Genomic DNA, 20,735 nt, shown 5'->3' with positions numbered 1-20,735 from the left:
TTAACATAACGGTTTAGTGTTCAGGTTTAATTTTAGATGTTTTTGTGAAGATGTGAAAGAGTTCGTGCCTTTACCAGTCATAGTTATTAAAATAGTGATGGACAGATTTAACATCTGTACTGTTCCTGGTTAGGAAACGTGGCAAAGAGATGAAAACGTTCTGCATTTGTAAACTCTGAGGTAACTACAACTGTTGATTTGTCAGTACTGTTAAGGCCTCTGCATGCTCTTGCGACAAGGCTTTCGCAGATAGCTTTTCGCAGACAGTTCTAATTTATTGTTGAGCGGGGAGTAATAGGTGTGCGCGATGTTATTCACCGCCACAACGCAAGGGGGCGCGAAGTCGCTAGGAGTAGTTGGTGGGTGTGGTTAGTGGAGTGTTTATCCTCCGGTTACTTATGACTAGAACTTTTTTTTTTTATAATGACTAGAACTGGAGTCGTATAGATGTCCGTACTTCCTCAATCAACCGCTCTTCATGCTGCTCCATCTTCGCTCGTGTTTTTAAAAATGCCGGTCGTGAAAACAAACCAAACCGGGAAAGTAGGGAAGCGGAAGTGCGTGTACAGCGGATGTAGAGTGGACCAATCAGAGCCCTCTTGTCTGCGGCGCTGTCTGCGAGGCTTCTGCGGTGGTCACAATTTTTGAGAGGTGCGCGCAGAGCGTCTGCGAAGGTGGGCGGGCTACGCAGACACTATCTGCGACACCGTCTGCGAGGACTGGGTTGTCAGCATAAATTGGCCTTTAGACGGCCTCACAGGTTACGCCTGCAGGCTGGTGCCTCATCTGGAATGAGGTATGTTTTATATTTACGTATTGGCCTATCCTTCAAAAACAAAACTCATTATAAGACCTAAATAAGTGACTGACTGACTGACTGACTACAACTAGACCGGTTCATGTATGAGCTTCCACTCTTCATTCTGCTTGCTAGTTTATTATCCCCCGCTCGCCGAAAGGCCTGAAGGGGGATTGTGTCGTGGCGATTTCTGTCCGTCTGTCCCGGGAAGGGTACTCGCCTTCTGAAATCGACTCCTCTCACAATTTTTGGAGGAATTTCACGAAACTCGATGAGGCCTTGTTCTAGGTCAGTAGTACGCATATTGTAATTTTGTTCAATTCGGTCGTGTTTTACCAGAGTTGTGGCCCTTGATTAACAACGTTATAATTTGACAATTTCATGAAGGTGTGCTCACCTTCTGACATCAACTCCTCTTACAATTTTTGGACGAATTTCTCGAAGCTTGGCAAAAGGCCTCGTTATATGACGGTAATACGCATATTGCGATTTAATTTAGTTTGTGAAAATTTTACCAGAGTTTTGACCCTTGATTAAATAACTTTTGTACTTGGACAATTTCATGAGGGTGTACGTTCTTCTGAAATCAATTCTTCTCATAATATTTGTGGAGGAATTTCGCCAAACTTGGCAAAAGGCTTTGTTATATGACCGTTATACGCATATTGCAATTTCATTTAATTTGGGCAAATTTTCCCAGAGTTATGCCCTTGATTATTAACCAACTTTGATAATTTCATCAAGGTGTGCTTGCTTTCTGAAATCAAATTCCCTCTCGATTTTTATCCCCCGCTGGCCAAAAGGCCCAAAGGGGGATTATGTCTTGGCGGTTTCTGTCCGTCTGTCCCGGGAAGGGTACTCACCTTCTGAAATCAACTCCTCTCACGATTTTTGGAGGAATTTCACGAAACTTGACAGGATTCTTTGTTACATGTTGGTAATACGCATATTGTAATTGTTCAATTCGGACGTGTTTTACCAGAGTTGTAGCCCTTGATTAACAACGTTATAATTTGACAATTTCATGAAGGTGTGCTCGCCTTCTGACATCAACTCCTCTTACAATTTTTGGACGAATTCCTCGAAGCTTGGCAAAAGGCCTCATTATATGACGGTAATACGCATATTGCGATTTAATTTAGTTTGTGAAAATTTTACTAGAGTTTTGACCCTTGATTAAATAACTTTTGTACTTGGACAATTTCATGAGGGTGTACGTTCTTCTAAAATCAACTCTCCTCACAATTTGTGGAGGAATTTCACCCAACTTGACAGGTTTCTTTGTTATATGTTGGTAATGGGGGCGGCACGGTGGTGTAGTGGTTAGCGCTGTTGCCTCACAGCAAGAAGGTCCTGGGTTCAAGCCCCATGGCCGGCGAGGGCCTTTCTGTGCGGAGTTTGCATGTTCTCCCCGTGTCCGCGTGGGTTTCCTCCGGGTGCTCCGGTTTCCCCCACAGTCCAAAGACATGCAGGTTAGGTTAACTGGTGACTCTAAATTGACCGTAGGTGTGAATGTGAGTGTGAATGGTTGTCTGTGTCAGCCCTGTGATGACCTGGCGACTTGTCCAGGGTGTACCCCGCCTTTCGCCCGTAGTCAGCTGGGATAGGCTCCAGCTTGCCTGCGACCCTGTAGAACAGGATAAAGCAGCTAGAGATAATGAGATGAGATGTTGGTAATGGGCATATTGCAGTTTCGTTCAATTCAGTAGCTGCCAGCGGGGGATATTGTGCTCTGAGCACTCTTGTGTAATCATTTAATGTGAGGGTCATTCCTCTTTCAGGATCAATCATATTTTGGATAGATTGTGAAATTGAAATCTCTTTTACATGCAAGTTTAGTTCACACAAAAGCGGGTAACGGTAGCAAGACATGGTTTTAGTCAACCCGAGCGATTGTCCTGTTTGGACCGGTTTTGTTGTTTGTTGTAAACACTTGCTTTAAGTGCCTTGTCAAAAAGGCACTTGCTGCTATTTATATCGATCCGTGTTAAAACCTTTTTAATCAAAGAAAAAAATTCAAAGCACATCATGGCGCTTTGGGCTTGTAGGAATACGGTCTCCGGTTCAGTTTTGATCTTTAGTTTATGGCCGGTAATCTCAGTATAGTGAGACCAAGATGGCCGTTTATAGATCATTGATCTTGCTTGTCAATCATTTCTGCACATAGCTGTCATCTTGTAATGAAATCTGACGATCTGGAGTTAGAGATCAGTCGAAGTGCGTTCCTGCCCTTTGTGTCGGTCCTCCCTTTTCGCCCGAGGGGTGGCAGACTGCCGCTTGCATCATTTTGTGTTTCTTGGAAGCCGTCCTGAATATTTTGTGCATGACGACGGAATATGACAGCGCGGCTTCACGAAACGTTTCTCATGTTCTGACCAGAAGGCTATAGAGCAGGAGTGTGTCCACATACTTGACCATAATCTTCTCGTTTCTCCTCATGGGGATCAGGAACGTTTCCAGACTAACTAGCGCTAATCAGGGATCGGCGTAGTCGTGTCGACTCCTGTTCCTGCCCCAGGTGTTTCTGTTAGCAAGCACAAGGGTCATGTAAGGTTTCCAGCTTGTGGTTGTAATGCCTTGAAGCAGCTGTAAAGTTCTGCTGCTTTAATGGGAAATGTTAGACTGTTTTAAATCGTTAACACACTTTTTACTTATTTGGAGCGTTTTAAATGGCATCTTATTAATGCTGAGCTATTTCGGATTGACTTATTTAGTCCGTCAGTATATGAGAAATATACTACATAAAGTTTACTTGGTTGTTCTATAAAACACCATAATGATAGTCGAACTATCGCAATAGTTATTGATGTTTTAAAGAAGAAAAAGTTTGTCACTTGCGTTGTTGATTTGTTGTAGGCTTTGTGGATTGTTGGAAGCGATGTTTGGCCCCTTAAGCTTGACTCTAAATACCTTTGATAATTGTTTCCATTTGTAATGTTAGTGTTTTAGTGTGTGGTGGCTGGAGGATGGTTGTATGTGGAAGTTTTTTGTGTGCGCTCAGTCTGTTTTCCGAAAGGGCACGGTAGACTTTTGCGTCAACAAACTAGTAAAGATCTTTGTGTGAGATTTGATTAATTTCTTGAAAATTTCAAAGTGAGCTATTTTTAATAGTGTGATCGCTTTATTGCCAGTATTGACCATACTGGAAGCAATTTGAGGTGCATTTATTTCAGACTGCTAGCTTCGTCACTGGCGTCTAATTGTAATTTGACTACAAAATGCGTGTCTCTTCATGAAGCTTTCCTGTCTTCCTTTTCTGTGTGTGCGTGTTTAGTGTGGCCAGGGGCTGTGAGGGCTCCGTGGGGAGATGCTGGAGGTGCAGGAGGAGCGAGCAGGAGCAGCAGCAGCGGGAACGGGAACGGCCAGTGGAACGGCGCCGGGCGCCACGGCCAGGAAAGAGCGAGCCAAAGACCGGCAGGAGGAGGGCCAGGACTGCAGTGGCCCTGCTGCAGCCGCCAACGCCGGGTCCCGCAGTGCCCGGGCCAAGGCAACGCCCGCCGCACACTCGCATACACACACACACTCGCACACGCCCAGCCCTCACCAGCACACTACTGCTTCAGCCACGGTAGCTCTGGGACTGTCGTCAATGCATTCCAGCAACCCCAAAGTGAGAAACTCTCCTTCAGCTAACACGCAGAGGTGAGACACAAAAAAAGGGCCACGTGTGACAGCTGACAATTAAAACGTAGCATTTGAAAATCTGACTGACTGACTGTATTTTGTTGGTATATGCTTTGCTGTAGTACTCTTTTTGTTCTAGCAGTTTGCTTGCTCAAGGAGTCACTCGTTTCTGTCTGGCCAAGAGTGGTGGATTCTCAGAGAATTATGACGCAGAAGGAAAATGATCCCTCCCTACTCAATTTCTCCTACCCTTTAAAAGACGCCTCAGTTAAAATGACATCTAAGCGAGCTCTTATGGAGAGGAAAGCAGGCCAGGCGGAGCTAACTGCCGCTGCAGTGTGTTTTTTTTGGGGGGAAGGTACCCTGGAGAAGCTTTTGGAGTCGTTCCAATTGTCTGATTCAACGCCCATGAAACCGACCCACAAGCTCAGCCAGAACTGCCACTTCATTCGTCTCGTCTCTTGCCTGCCAGTCTTGTCTAAAGCCAAAATGCCCACCCTCTTGATGTATGCTTCTGCAGCCAGTTAAGGAATGGGCCACTGGCCTGCCAGGTTCCTGCTGGGCTTGTCTTGCACCACGACTTGTAGCCATGCTGGGACAGGTCTTGCTTTGGTGCTTGCTTTTTTTTTTTTGCCTCCAGGTCATCATCTGGCAACCTTTTTTTTTTTTTTTTTTTTTTTTTCCCCAGACATTGTTCCCAATAGTTCAAAACAGAGTGGCAGTTGAGAGACCACTGTTCGTTTTTTGACTAAAATGACGACCGGAAACGTGCAGCATGCGCAACTTTTGGATCTTCTTGCTGATCCTACAGTGTTTTCCCACTGTCTGCAGTCCTCCCTAGTTTGCTACTGCTACTTTTCCATAACTTTGTTAGCTCAAATCCCTTGCAGATGTGTACCTCGTGACCATGGTAACGTGACGTGAATTCAGGGCCTGGTCTCCGGTTATTCGGTGGCCAATCTGGTTAAACAGGGTATGTTATTAAATATTAACCCGACACTGTCAACAGTGAGGAAGACAAATGGAGAGAGCAGGTTTCAGACGTATAAGGTGCATGAGGCGTAAGTGCGATTGGTGCGTCAGCTGGTTGCATTAGGGTTTCCCTGAGATGTTCCGGTTTTCTTTAGGGTGTGGGGTATGTATGCCAGTGCGACACAGCAGAAAACTGTCCTCCGGAAACTGGAGATAAGAGTCGGACTGAACGGTTCCTCTTTTTTTGTCTATGAATTATGACCTTTCAGACAAAAATGGTTGTTTAGGACTGTCGTGTCATGATCTGGAATGTCTTCTCACTAGTCGTCTAGTTCCGGATGCAGTAGCTAATTTGTCTTAGGGTTTGTTCCTGATTATACGGAGCTGTCTAGTTCAGCAGTAGTGCTTCCAGCTGGAGGTAAAAAACCAGTAACTTGGATGTTTAACTATGCATCGCGTTGAAATGTCCTTATAATCGTATGAGCATTTAATACCTGAAGATTATCCTCTCAGTGCATATGTTCTCTTCTTTTCCTCTAGCAGTCCAAAATCCAAGCAGGAGGCCATGGTGCGCTCACCACCCGTGATGTCTCCTTCCAGCGCCGCCCAGATGGACTCCAAACTGCCTAATCAGGGAAAACAAGGAGGTGCTGGCAGCCAATCGCAGCCGTCTCCCTGTGAGCCCAAGGCGCTGAGTGGAAGCCACACACCCAAAGGCCCTCAGGGTTCTGTGGGTAGCATGGGACTCAAAAATGGACAGGGCCTGAATTCTGGCAATGGAGCAAAAAGCAAGATCAAGAGGGAACGAAGTACTTCGATTGAGTCCTTTGAGCAGAGGGATACAGGGACACCCAATAATGAGGGGGACCAGAAAGGTAGGAAAATCTCCCTACCTTTTGGAGGACGTACTAATTTTATCAGCTATTGAGTGATGAGCTGTAGTGAAAGTTCATTATGTCTAACTATTCAAACTATTCTTTAAGGCTACGTTCACACTGCAGGCTGAAGTGACTCAAATCCGATCTTTTCGCCCATATGTGACCTGTATCCGATCTTTTATTGACAATATGAACGACACAGATCCGATTTTTTCACATCCGACCCAGGCCGTTTGGATATGTGGTCCTAATTCCGATTCCTATCCGCTCTTTTCATATGCGACTTCAGTCTGAACCGCCAGGTCGCATTCATCCGACTTACACGTCATCAACAAGCCACAAACGTCACTATTCTGCGCTGAAGTAGGCGGCGGGTCTCTCAAAAAAGTTACAACAACATGGCGCATAATCACGGGCGCAGATAGAGGGTGGGACGAGTCATATTTAAATTCACCTCGTTCGGTCCCCCCTACTTATAGGGAGGAAAAAACGTATATGCTGTCTTTCTTTGCATAAGGCAAACCTCACGGAAAAATCAAAAGACTAATTACCATTCGGTTTATTGAGGTGCACAGCAGTGTATACATATAGTTGCAACAACTCACATAAAACAAAACAAAGACTGATATTCGGTTGGTTGAGCTGCGCAGACTGCACAGGTTGCGAGCTCGAGCTTGGTTGCTATGGTTACTAACAACAAGTTTGACAGGCATATCGGGGTTGGTTTGCTGGCAGCTTTGTCCCCCCCAGTTTTTTGTCCCCCCCCCCCCAGTTCAAAAAAACGTATCTATGCCCCTGCGCATGACATCAATGCGAGGGACGCTTCGGGCTGTGAAGGTTCTGAATCTTCTCAATGGAAGGACGCAGAGGTTAGGGAGCTGATTTCCATTTGGGGGGATGCAGCTATTCAAGCTAGATTGGATGGGTCATACCGCAACCGGGCGGTTTTACTTCCGTAAACACTGGCCATGCTCACTGCATGTGACGTCGTCGTATCCTGCAGTGCGCATGCGGAACACTTTTAGGTCGCTTTTCGTTCATACTGAGGATCACATACAAGTCGCATATATTTGTTAATGTGAACGACCTCACAAAAAAATCGGATTTCACAAAAAAATCGGAATTGAGCATTAAGCCTTGCAGTGTGAACGTAGCGTAAGTTCGTTTCTTAAGACAAGGATTTTTTAAGATGTTACCTTGTTGTTGACAGTTTCGGCGATAAACTTCCGCCTTCTTCAAAACAGTCACCAGATGTCGAGTGGTGACGTGCCTTATCAGCTGATGTTGCTCTATGGAGGTGTGAATGTCCCGCCCAATTTGACAGGTAGTCCACGCCTCCTGCTGTCAGGCCGCTCCTCCAGGACTGAGCTCCAGGTGTGTGACAGCGCGTACGCTCCCTCATCCCGGTTCATAGTCCTCTGTGCCCGCTTGCGTATCTCCACTGCCTCTAAAATCCAACGCTGGTATCTATTTTCTTCAGCGCGAATGACTCTGGCCTCTTCCCAATTCATTATATGATTATGTCGTTTGCAGTGGTCTGAAATGGCTGATTTTTTAAGTTTTCTTGGTTTGCTTTTTCTTTTTTGGATCTTGTGAGTCTTTTTGTTGTTTCTTTTTCACATTCTATTTGGTGTTCTTTTCTGCGAGTATGGAAGCATCTGCCCGTTTCACCAATATAGACTTTATTACATGAACGGCAAGGGATTTCATAGATGACGTTGCATTTATTGTCCAGTTGTATTTTGTCTTTGGGGTGAACTAGCAGCTGTCGGAGGTTCTTGTATGGTTTGACCGGGGTGTTGATGTGGTATTTCCTTATGGATCGTTGGATGCGTTCTGTAACTCCTTTTATGTATGGTAGTGTGACAAAGCCCCGGTTTGTTTTTTCGGTGTTTTTTCTTGTTTGTTTGTTTTTTTCCTTTATTTGTGTCTAGGGCTGGGCGATATGGAGAAAAAAAATATCGCAATATATTTTTGCTATATCTCGATATACGATATATATCTCGATATCTATGCAGGAAAAACAACCCCCAAAAAACAGACACACCAAATTCAGCAAGGTGTTTTTTTTGTTTTGTTTTGTTTTTTTTATTGAAGTGCAAACAGGTAGGCAGCCAAGTGCCTAGAGGTAGACGGGTACTAGTAACAAAGTGCTTGTGCACCATTTTTAACATGAATTATCAAACCAAGGAAGTAGTATATTGCCTTATTTTAATTACAAACATAAAACCTGAGGGTAGGCAGTTCTTATAAAGTGCGTCTTAAACATTTAAGTAACAAAAAAAAAAACCTCATTTCATAAATATTAATTTGACTTATAGAAATAATACATATTGCCTTCCCTTTCCTTAAAAACAAAACTCAAACTCATCTCACCGCATTAACTCTCAGCCTGGCACACTCCTCGTACAAAAGTTTGTGGCGTACCTGTAAATGGCTGAACAGGTTCGTGGTGCTCGACGCTTTGGTTGCCACCAGTTTCTTGCATTCCCGGCAGTAGACCTCTTTCTGTTGTTCGTCCGACGGTTTAAAACCAAAATATCTCCATGTAATGGAGCCATTTGTCCTTTTTTTTTGGTACGAGTTCTGCCGCCTCCGGGCTTTCTGTGGGCGCCGCCATGTTGAATGAGTTAACACGCCGCCTACACGCGAGGGGAGGGGGTACAAACACACGAAGGAGGCGGGGCGGGCAGCACCATAGCACAGTGAAGGAAATTAAGCACAGTGGCGAAATCATATTAATTTAGAGCATTATCTCGATATATACGATATGCCAAAATCTTTTTCGTGTTCATAAAACATATCGATATATCGCAAATCTCGATATATCGCCCACCCCTATTTGTGTCTGTAATTTCCCTTTTCGGATTGCCCACGGTGGATATTGGCAGTTTTTTAATGCCTGTCGGATGTGTTGTTCCTCCTCCTGTCTGTCTTTCTCCTCCGTGATGTTCTGTGTTCGGTCGTATAGTGTTCTGATCCATAGAGTAACATCAGCTGATAAGGCACGTCACCACTCGACATCTGGTGACTGTTTTGAAGAAGGCGGAAGTTTATCGCCGAAACTGTCAACAACAAGGTAGCATCTTAAAAAATCCTTGTCTTAAGAAACGAACTTAAAGAATGAGTGATGAGCTGATTTTGTATTTTGTCAGTTGTATAAAAACTTTAGGTGACATTTTGAAAGGCCTGTCTTATTGTTTGGACGGCTGAAGTAAAGGAAACTATCTCAAGTTCTTTCCAAGTCCAATGTTTTCCACTGAGAATCTACATTTCCATGTAATTTTGTGTCTGGAAAATTCTACAGTTAAGAGAAGAATGTGGTTTAAAAGTTACTGATGATTGTATGGAACCTGTTTGAAAGTTGTTGTGTTTTCCAAACTTCAGAATGTGTGGTGGGTGGGTGTGTGTGAGAGAGAGAGAGAATCCTCCCATGTGATTGATTGATTGATTGGTAACCTTAATGAAATGTTGCGTTATTCCCTTGATCTTGTTCTATCTGCCTTCAAAAATTAGGATGTTAAAACATGACCAGAATACGGCCTAACATTTCAAAACCCCCAGGACACAAATGTGCAGCGTGTGTGTCATTGCAGTCACATTTTCACTCGGGCTGTTTTTGTGGCGTATGAGGTCGCGTGTCTTTCCTACTGTCCTCGAGCACTGTGATCAGGACTGTAGTGCTGCATAAAGACATCCACCCCCATATGTCTCCTCGTGAAAACATCACAGTGTAGATTCAGAGGTAGGAAGTGCCAAGGAATGTACCATCTTGCCTGCTTGGAGAGGGGGCACCCTTTTCGTCCCTGTACTCGATTGTCTGAAGGACCCCTGCTGGTGGTTAATGCCTCTACATGGAGATTATTTGCCTTGAGACCAGCCATTTAATTAACCATGTGTCAAATATCTTCTGCAAAATCACCCAGGTATTTAAATCGGAGACAAATATGGTCTATTATGAGTTTATATAGACTTGCATTCATTGTTCCCTGAGCTTACCTGAGGTGTATCGAAACGAAATGCTTTTATGAGGAGGAATCCAAAGCTGTGCCAAGCATAAAATGAGGGGCCCCCCCACACACACACTTTGTGCGTGAATGTGTATGTGCTTAAAGGAGTTAGCTTGCTTTGTGCGTGCACACGTCTCTCTGAGGCAGCCTGCTAGGTTAGTTTTGTGCGTGTTTGACTTTGCTGTCAGGAGTTTGCTCATGGCGTTTGTTTGCTTGTGCAGCGAGTGTATTCTCCACACAGGAAGTCCTGTTACGCTCCTCTTCTTTCTTCCAACTCTATTATCTGAGCGGTGGTTCTAGACACTGCCGTATCCTGGCTACAGGGAAGCGGCGTGTACGCAGTATACAAACGGTACCGACTGTCAGACGAGTAGAGCACAAGGTCATGGGCAGAAACAACAACTACTTTACCTTACTGCCCTGAGATGGTAAAATTTTAAAGAGCATTTTATTTACTGCAGACAGAGTGCGCAGGTTCAAAGGTTGTCATAATCCAAGCATTAAGCTTTTATGAAAGTTTCTTAAATCAGGATAACATTAACAGTCCAAACAGCTCAGTAGGTAGGCTTTATTTGATTATCAGCTACCCTATTTGTGTGTATTCATTCTTGGTTTAAATAATGAAGTTCACCTAACTAAATAAATCTTTCACCGTGTGCTATTCATGACACTTGATGAATAAAATTGTTTTTGTCTAGGAAGGAGAGCGGTAATTTCTCTCTTGCCTCCTTCCCTGCAGAATTGGGCAGTAGGGCAAAGAGGTTATGTGTAGCCGAACGACGACAGCCCTATAGTGGAGCTGACTGGTGTTCAGGAGGGGAGAGTGATGAAGACGACCCAGGATTCTTCAGTAAGTGACTGGGGTTTGGGGTTTTGGAACTGCCGAGATTGTTGTAAATGAGAATTGAGGACCGTGTTTCCTTTCATAGTCCCTGTGTCCGAAATCACTCACTATATGGGGAGTTCGCCATTTTGTAGTGCTGTCCGAATGTATGGAGATCTTGCAGTCACGTGACCGGAAAGTACACAGCCGCCATCTTGTCGGTCAAAAACACCGCTGAATACTGCTGCACTCATGTACAGAATGGATCAATTTCAACCGACGGACTACACGGCTCATTTTTCTAATGAACAGATAACTAGATATATGTCTAAAATAAACGATCTACAGATTAGTGACCCTTATGGCTTACCGGACGGAGTTTTCACGACCGGATTTTGAACTGCCAGCGGAATACCCGGACGTGTATAATTACCTCATTAACTTTCCCTCGCTGTTCAGTGGTGAAGCACTGTGTGCTTATAAATCTCTGGACAGTTATCTTTACAGAAATTCAGGATTTGTCAGCGACTCAGATGCGGCATCTTGTGAACAAGAAAATAACTATCCTCATTGGACGGGTAAGTCACTTAAGTATTGAGTATAGCACTGACCAGCCGATTATAGAATAGAATAAGGTAATTCCAGCTGTAATTCCAAATCGTCCGTCTTGTTTACCATGGATCTGGCGTTGGAGAGGTAGAGGCTTGGCAGTGGAGATTTGAGTGGCTGTTTTCTGAGCTTAGTCAACAGGCCGGCTCTGCCTGCAGCCTCGCTTTTGCTTCCTCTCCCGACGCCGCCTCCTTCGCTTTGCTTCCGATAACATAGGGCTGGGCGATATGAGAGAAAATTATATCACGATATATTTTTTCAAAATTTTCGATAACGATATATATCACGATATAAATCAAATCACCATTTTTGTATTTTCTTTAATTTTCTGCTCAAAATATGAACATTACAAATTAGTAGTTCCTTCCTAATTAACAAAAATAGCTTAACAAGCCTTCATGTTTCACAGAACCAAAACAAACTGGATGCACATTCTTTTGTTCTTTTTGTTCAAATGAATAAACTGAAACTGAAAAATAAAAACTATATACCATTGTTAATCATTTGTGCAAATTCTAGCAGCTTTCAAATAAACATAAAAGACATATTGACGTGTAAACCTTATGCTGCAAGGAGAAAAAAAGTGCAATCCTGTACGTCAGTGTGTTTAAGATTTTGTGTAACACTTTGTTGTATGTCCGATTTTAAATATCCAAAATACCTCCACACAACCGAAGATCTCTGGCCCTTCTTTTCAACGATGTCCTCCAGGGCAGTGCTCTGACTTTCCTGTTCAGAACTCCGGTCAGTCGGCTTCTCGCTCATTTTTATAATCGCTTTGTTTTAAGCTTTGTTGGAGAAATGCCGCGCTCCTGCAAACTTCACCACAGCCATGCTGTGCGTTGCTGCTACACGTGTGTGTGTTTGTGTGCGCACACAACCTAACTTGACGTGGCTCTCTTCCAACTGATTGGTTACGTGCGGTACTGTTTAGTTATGATTGGCTATTCGCGTGTCTGTCAAAACTTCGGATGAAGTAATTTTATTGAAGGCGTAGGCTTATCGTAGGCATATCGTATGTGTCTAATTTCTAATCGTAGAGATTTTATATCGTGAATAACATCGTAATCGTAAAATCGCCCAGCCCTACGATAACAATCCACGGAGACCCCGCTGGTCTCGCTATCTCGTCCGGAATGTTGTGCATGCGATGGAAATCGCTACAAACCGTCATTTTCTGCTGGAAACCAATGTCCAGTAAGTCCATACGGTTGTAGTGGATATTGAAGTCCGGTACAGACGAACAACACGCAAAAATACACACAAAAAACATAAAAAACGTGCACAGGTAGGGAGAGCTTGTAGCCGCAGCCGTTGTAGTAGAATTGTATATAGTAGGGTTTTCCAGAAGAAAGGTAGAAGTAGAAGGCGGAAATATGGCGTTTGACCAAGATGGCGTCTGTCACAATCTGGATCGGCTGTGACGTCACATGCAAGATCTCTATAGGGAGAATTATTACACCCTATATAGTGCACTCAAAGTATCACACAATGCATCATGAAAAGTAGTGTATAACCGATGGTCACTAACCAGGCAATATATCCCATCATGCATTGCGGTCACGCTGAAAGAAATCAAATCCAAAGCCTCAAATTTGATTTAATAAAAGGCAGCGACAAAGAAAAGTATTCAGCCTTGATTTAAAAGGACTGAAAGATGCAGCAGACACAAAGTACTCTGTATTGATTAATGTAGGAAATGCGCTCAGTATAATATGGATTTATCACAAAAATGCATGCATGTATTTATTATTTTGAAAACCCACCAGCCGACTGATCTGGCACGTTTTAATTGTGCAACAGTAATGACGTAAATAACAGCGCGACGGACTAGTGTCCGGGGGGGGGGTTGTGGTTTGTTTTTTTGTTTTTTCCCCCCTTTTTTCCCCTAATTTACCAATGAGCTCTCTATATACAGTGGATATATAAAAAGTTTACACACCCTGTGAAAATGTTTTTTTTGTTTGTTTCTTTTTTACACATCAGAAAAACCTGAGACCATGATAAATAATTTCAAAAACTTTTCCCACCTTTAATGTGCCCTATCTGTACAATTCGATGGAAAAACAAACAAATCTGTTAGGGGGGAGAAACATATAAACACAAAGCGTACAATAAGCTGGTTGCATAAGTGTGCACACCCTTAAACTAATATTTTTGTTGAAGCACCTTTTGACTTAATTACAGCGTTCAGTCTTTTGGGTCGGAGTCTATCAGCCTGCCACATCTAGACTTGGCAATATTTGCCCACTCTTCCTTACAAAAGCGCTCCAAATCTGTCAGATTGCGAGGGCATCTCTTGTGCACAGCACTCTTCAGGTCACCCCACAGATTTTCAACTGGATTTAAGTCTGGGCTCTGGCTGGGCTGTTCCAAAACTTTTTTGGGGTCGTTGTCGTGCTGAAAGATGAAATTCATCTTCAGCTTTCCAGCAGGCGCCTGAAGGTTTTGAGCCAAAATTGGCTGATATTTAGAACTGTTCATAATTCCCTCCACCTTGACTAAAGCCCCTGTTCCAGCTGAAGAAAAACAACCCCAAAACACGATGCTGCCACCGCCATGCTTCACCGTGGGTATGGGGTTCTTTTGGTGATGCACAGTGTTGTTTTTGCACCAAACATACCTTTTGGAATTGTGGCCAAAAACTTTAACCCTGGTTTCATCAGACCAGAACACATTTTCCCACATGCTTTTTGGAGAGTTGATTTTTTTTTTTTTTTTGCAAAATTTGACCGGGCCTGGATGATTCTTTGACCCTACCTCATAGTCCGGACATATGGAGAATACGGGAGATTGTTGTCACATGCAGTACACAGCCAGTACTTGCCAGAAATTCCTGCAGCTCCTTCAGTGTTGCTGTCGGCCTCTCGGCAGCCTCCCTGACCAGTTTTCGTCTTGTCTTTTCATCAGTTTTGGAGGGACGTCCAGTTCTCGTTAATGTCACTGTTGTCCCATATTTTCTCCACTTCTTGATGACGGTCCTAACTGTGCTCCATGGTATATCTAATGCCATGGAATTTTTTTTGTCCTCTTCTCCTGACTGATACCTTTCAACAATGAGATCCCTCTGACGCTTTGTACGCTCTCTGGGAACCCTGGCTTTTGCTGGAGGATGCAACTGAGTAAATGTCTGAACTTTATTTGCGGTTAATTAGAGTCATTTTAATTGACGGCAGGTGTGAACCCAAAAAGACTGAATGCTGTAATTAAATCAAAAGGTGCTTCAACAAAGTATTAGTTTAAGGGTGTGCACACTTATGCAACCAGCATGGGTTTTTTTTTCCCCCTAACAGATTTGTTTTACAGTTGAATTGTACAAGTTATAATCATTCGCCCATATCATTGTTCCGACGGTGGGCTGCAGTGTCCACGATTTGCTTCCAAGCTGTTCTATTTTTCGTCGCTCTATATGCATCTGGTGCCGACAGCGCTATCCACGTGACGATGTCATCCATCTGTCTTTTTCTTGGTCTTCCTCTTTTTCCATTTAGAAGGCCAAATAGAATGTCCTCCTCTAATGACTCAGACTGTCTCGAGACATGACCGTAGTAACTTAGTTTCCTTCTTTTAACCATTTCCAGCAGTTGACGATCGACTTTAACCTCTTGTAAAACATTTGCTTGTTTTCTTTACTGTCCATGGCAGCGTTTCTCAACCTTTTTTCAGTCACGGCACCCTTCAGAAGTATGCAAATTCTCAAGGCACCCTCATATAAAATACACGCAGTCACGCTGAGCATACGCTGACCCCGGCAGTGACATGGGAAAGGGGGCCGTGAGACAAATTTTGATGATGCATGAGGCGGCGATGATCTGCATTAGTGTAACTATCGTTTTTAGGAATTTTAATTCATTTTATTTATTTCAATGTTAGAATATATAACTTTTTGACGGCACCCCTAACGAAGCCGTGCCGCGGCACCCTGGTTGAGAAAGGCTGGTCCATGGTATTCTCATCATTCTTCTCAGGCACCTCATTTCAAACGCATCAATTCTCTTCTCTCCATTCTTCCTGATTACCCAAGCTTCACAATCATATGTTGCCACCGGCCAGACAAGTGCCTTTACCGATCTGTATTTTGTTGCTATGCTAATCCCTCTATTCTTCCATATAGTATCTAACTTTGACATTACTGCTGCTCCAAGTCCCAAATGTGTTGTTACTTCTTTGTAACAGTCTCCATCATCATGAATTCTGAATCCAAGGTATGCAAATTCAGACACCTGTTCCAATTTTGACCCCTGGGTTTCCTCCGGGTGCTCCGGTTTCCCCCACAGTCCAAAGACATGCAGGTTAGGTTAACTGGTGACTCTAAATTGACCGTAGGTGTGAATGTGAGTGTGAATGGTTGTCTGTGTCTATGTGTCAGCCCTGTGATGACCTGGCGACTTGTCCAGGGTGTACCCCGCCTTTCGCCCGTAGTCAGCTGGGATAGGCTCCAGCTTGCCTGCGACCCTGTAGAACAGGATAAAGCGGCTAGAGATAATGAGATGAGATGAGACCTGCGACTCATACCCATGCCCTTTGATTCTTGTATAAATTTGAAAGTAGTTGAACTAATTGTGCTGAGTACCCCATATTTAGCATGGTAAGCCAAAGTTTGTCATGATGTATAGAATCAAACGCTTTTTGAAAATCTACAAAGCACAAGTACAACGGTTGCTGGAACTCTGTTGCCTTATTCATAATGAGATTGAAATTAATTTGGTCTCTTGTTCCTCCTCCTGGCCTAAAACCAGCTTGTTCCTGCGTGAGTTCCGTTTCTGTCTTTGCCTGGATGCGATCCAACACTATCTTCAATATAATTTTACTGGCATGTGAAACTAAAGATATTGTCCTATAGTTTGTGCATTCAGCAAGATTTTTTTTTTTTTTTTAAGAATAGTCACGAATGCTGTTTCAGTCCATTCTTCTGGCCATTTACCTGTCTCCTATATTGATGTTATCAGTCTATGCATCCTGTTAAGCACAGGTTCGCCTCCTTTTTGAAATAAATCTGCTGGCACTTCGTCTGATCCTGGTGCCTTTTTACTAGTCAATCGAGATATAGCTCTACCAACTTCACTTTTTAATGGTGGCGGTTCGTGTTCCTCGGCTAGTATTGTTCGGTTGATTTCTTTGTCTTTATAAAGGTCTTCACAGTATTCTTTCCATCTATTTACAATATCTTCGGGATTTGTAAGAATCACGCCATCTTTGCTTCTTATCACATTGAGGTGGGGTTTACATTAGACCGTATCAGCGGATCATCAGATTAACGTTTTTAAAACAATTAGCGTGCACACAGCAACGCCAATACACGGATACGCTCGGCTCCGCAGGCATCCTGCGCTCCAAATCACTCCGCCCTGAACAGCGAGTGCCCTCTGGAGGGTGCGCACTCCGGCCCTGCGCAGCTCACAGAGCGCGCGAGTGAAGCGCACGAGCAGTGATTCGGGACTGAGCCGCTGTGTGTGTGATCTCGGTGCATGTCGGGCATGCGCGTCACTTACCACTTGCAAGTGGAAGGATGGCAAGCCTAAAGACAATCATAACTACACAATGGGCAGTATTTGCATCAGTATTTGCAGCATTTTCATACTTTTATACTCTTTAATGAAAGGTGATACAAGGCGGAAGTCCGCGCCGTTTTTCAGCAGTCGCGTCACATGACCAACGCCAGCGAATCAGGAAGGTGGATGTCACAGTGACGTTGTCCAATGACGACGCCAGCTAGAGCTCAGCACAGCGTATCCGCATATTCTCAATGTTTACACAGCACCAGACCACACACGATCTGGATTGAATACGTGGACCCTGGCGGATTCCCATTTCCCGGCGTTTCCAGGCGTTTTAATGTAAATGGACAGTGCATCGGCGAAGAAAACGAGACAGATACGGTCTAATGTAAACTTGGCCTATGTCTTGGTGAAAATTTGTGTCAATCGCTTAACACTGGAACATTTTCCTGGTATTTGCCACTTTTGCTTTCTTAAGTTCCTCGCACATTGTGTCAATATGATGTTGTTTTTCCTTTCGTATTCCTCTTTGAACGTAATTCTTTGTATTTTTCTGTATTTTCCTTCCTAGCTTTCCGTTTTTCATCAGTAATCCACTCTTTCTGCCTCGCTTGTTTCTCATTACCGACAGCTTCATTGGCTAGCTCTAGCATGTTAGTTTTCAGTTGGAGCCATTGCTCCTCAATTCCATCGCATTCAGCTCGACACTCAAACCTGTTTGATATCTTGCACATGTATTCAACTGTTTTTTCATTCAAAAGGCTGCTTATGTTTAACCTTCGTTGCTTTGGTCGTTTAATAATAGTCAATTTTATTTTTGTTTGCTGTTAAGAGTTGGTGATCGGATTCTATGTCCGCTCCAGAGTATGCTTTGCATTCCGTAATACTTTTCTCCCACTTCTTGGCCATTATGATGTAATCAATCTGATTTCTTACGGTTCCGTTTGGTGATATCCATGTGTACCTTCTTCTCTTGTGTTGTGGAACTTGTGTAGTTGCAATGCTCAGATCATTAACATTGCAAAAGTCAACTAGATTTTTGTCCCACTTCATTGCGTTCAAGTCCAAATTTGCCTGTTACACCTCCTTCTGCTTCTTCTCCTACCTTCGCATTAAAATCTCCTAATAGGATCAACATTCCTTTTTTTTCTCTTCCATTTATCATGTACAGTTTGCAGTCTCTCATATAACTCCTGCAGTTCTTCTTCGTCTGCTGCTGTTGTAGGTGCATAACAATTCGCAATAATTAAATCTACAGCTGTCGCTTTGAGTCGCACGACCAATATTCCTTCATTGACTGGCTCATATTCAGCTAATGTTTTCGTATATTCTCGATGTATCCACATGCCAACTCCGTGATGATATTTGCCTACTTTTCCGGATGTTATAATTATGTGGCTGTCTTCAGTCTTAAAATCTCCACTTTGTGTACTCTGAGTTTCTGTTAAACCACATATGCTGATTTTTACTCGTACAAGTTCTTTCCCCAGAAGTTTAACTTTGCCAACTTTCTTTAGTCGTTTTGTATTCCATGTACCAATTTTAAATCTTTTTCACAATCTTATTGCCTCGTCAGTTCTTCTTGTGGTTGCGTTACCGTTACTTCCTCCATTTTTTTGTCCACGGCGCATGTCATGCCTTCCAGTGGCCAATTTTTCGACCCTGTCCTGATTGCCCAACAGGGGACGCGGACCTTGGTCACCCGGGCGTCGTCCGAGCCGGTATGAACTTTGTCATTTGTCAATTCCACTGCTCTTCAGGATCCAAAGTGGTAGTGGGATCTCAAGCCCTTCTACCATTGTGGTTTAATTTTGAAGTTTTCCTTCTCCTAAACAGATTTGCCTGAAAAGGCTTTGCGAGCTCGGTCTACCCCGGTTTGGAATCAGTTTTCCCTCTCCTAGGAACGTTTGGTGCACGGCATCTTATTCCGTGTTATTCGGTGCGACCCCTGCTAACAAGGGTTTTCCTCCATCCACCACCCAGAGGACGCACCTCTACGCCGCCGTACCTCAGTGCGAGGTGTATAAGTTATAGGCCACATTAAAGGTGGGGTAAGTTTTGAAGTTATTTATCGTGGTCTCAGGTTTTTCTGATATTTAAAAAAAAAAAACATTTTATTGGGGTGTGCATACTTTTTATATCCACTGTAGTCCTGTATATAGTAATTCCCTATATAGTTTGTAGGGAGTAGTGAACGAGTGAGTGGTTTCAGACACGGAGAGTATGTTGCATCCAGGGATGAGAATTTTCCACTTTTCGGCGGATTTCCGCTTTTTCTGAGTAAAAAAACGACCCTTTTATATTATGCCAAATCCGTTGAGATTTTTTTTTTATTATTATTAATTTCGGGGGGTTGGGGTATGTTCCTTCATGCTGTTCAAACTTTATTAACTCCAACGATGTTTACACGTTATTTGTAAGTCGCCATCTTTCGTCTCGTTTAATCTCGTTGAATGTGATGTAAAATTTATCTACATTGGTCAAAACATCGATGTCAAGACCATAATAGCCAATCAAAACAGTTTTTACAAAGACACCCACATCCGCTTTCTTTTATCAAAACTTGCACATGTTCGTGAGCTGCATATCAAAAATGCGCTCCTCTAATCGGCGTTTTTTTTCTCAAGATGCCGAATACTATTGACAAGCGAGATGAAGCGAAGGTACGTGAAATTGATGCTGGTATAAAAAAAACAAGTTTAGCAAAGCAAAAGGAAAGCAAGAGAGGAGTGTGAGAGAGCGCCAGGTTAGAGCATGTAAAAACACAGGAGGAGCTGGCTAATACAAGAAAAAGGAAAAAAGAGAGGACTGATAAGCTTTTGGCTTTGGCCAAGAAGCTGAAGTCTAAATGATCAAATGAAAATTTGTTTCAAAAATAACTGGGAACTGTAAATAACTTTTAACTGTAAAAAGTGTAAATAGACATTTTCCTTTTGAAGAAAACGTACAAGTGACGTGGACAGTAAGATAAAGACAGTCCCCATAAAATATGCATTTGTTTGATTCAATACACTGAATAATCTATATGATGATTTGAATTACAGCTGACAGTGTTGATAACTGTATAACTTTAAAGTTTAAATAGACATTGTGAAGAAATCCTATACAAGTAATGTGGACATTAGGAAAAGGTCAGTTTCCATAAGATATGAATGTTTTTATTTTATTCAGTATATTGAATATATGGAAATTTGAATTATTAATGGAACTGTAAATAACTATGAATTTTAATGGACATTTTTTTTAGAAAAACAAGTGATGTTGACAATGAGTAATAACCAGTCCCCATAAAATGTACATATTATTTTGAATTAATGCAATACACACATTGATTTTGATACATATTGTTCTATATAATGGTGTTTTTATTTCAGTAAGTATTAAAATAGGCATCAGGTGTTTTAAAGGGGAACAGAGGGCAATATATAACAATAAAACACACATTAACGAACCTTATTCAAGACTTACAAAAGTTTTTTGTTCTAAGGTTGGAAAGTTAGTGTTTTGAAAGTAGCTCGAGCA

At 42.9% G+C, this 20,735-nt stretch overlaps 1 protein-coding gene across 4 annotated transcripts in view; it reads left to right on the top strand.

The window, feature by feature from the left end:
* bcl9 (BCL9 transcription coactivator) overlaps positions 1-20,735 on the top strand; it is a 150,285-nt gene that overhangs the window by 115,934 nt on the left and 13,616 nt on the right. For 2 of the 4 annotated variants that reach the window (XM_060898812.1, XM_060898811.1), the window contains exons 4-6: positions 4,074-4,441; positions 5,936-6,270; positions 11,023-11,133. In XM_060898812.1, coding sequence (XP_060754795.1) covers positions 4,107-4,441; positions 5,936-6,270; positions 11,023-11,133 — 781 coding nt within the window. In that variant the 5' untranslated portion in view covers positions 4,074-4,106. The remainder of the gene's footprint in view (positions 1-4,073; positions 4,442-5,935; positions 6,271-11,022; positions 11,134-20,735) is intronic. The other 2 variants (XM_060898813.1, XM_060898814.1) reach the window with 2 other exon arrangements.

This window comes from Neoarius graeffei, chromosome 18 (assembly GCF_027579695.1).
Source record: "Neoarius graeffei isolate fNeoGra1 chromosome 18, fNeoGra1.pri, whole genome shotgun sequence".
In the NCBI taxonomy this organism is placed as follows: Eukaryota; Metazoa; Chordata; class Actinopteri; order Siluriformes; family Ariidae; genus Neoarius; species Neoarius graeffei.
This window is presented reverse-complemented; position numbering and strand designations above follow the sequence as displayed.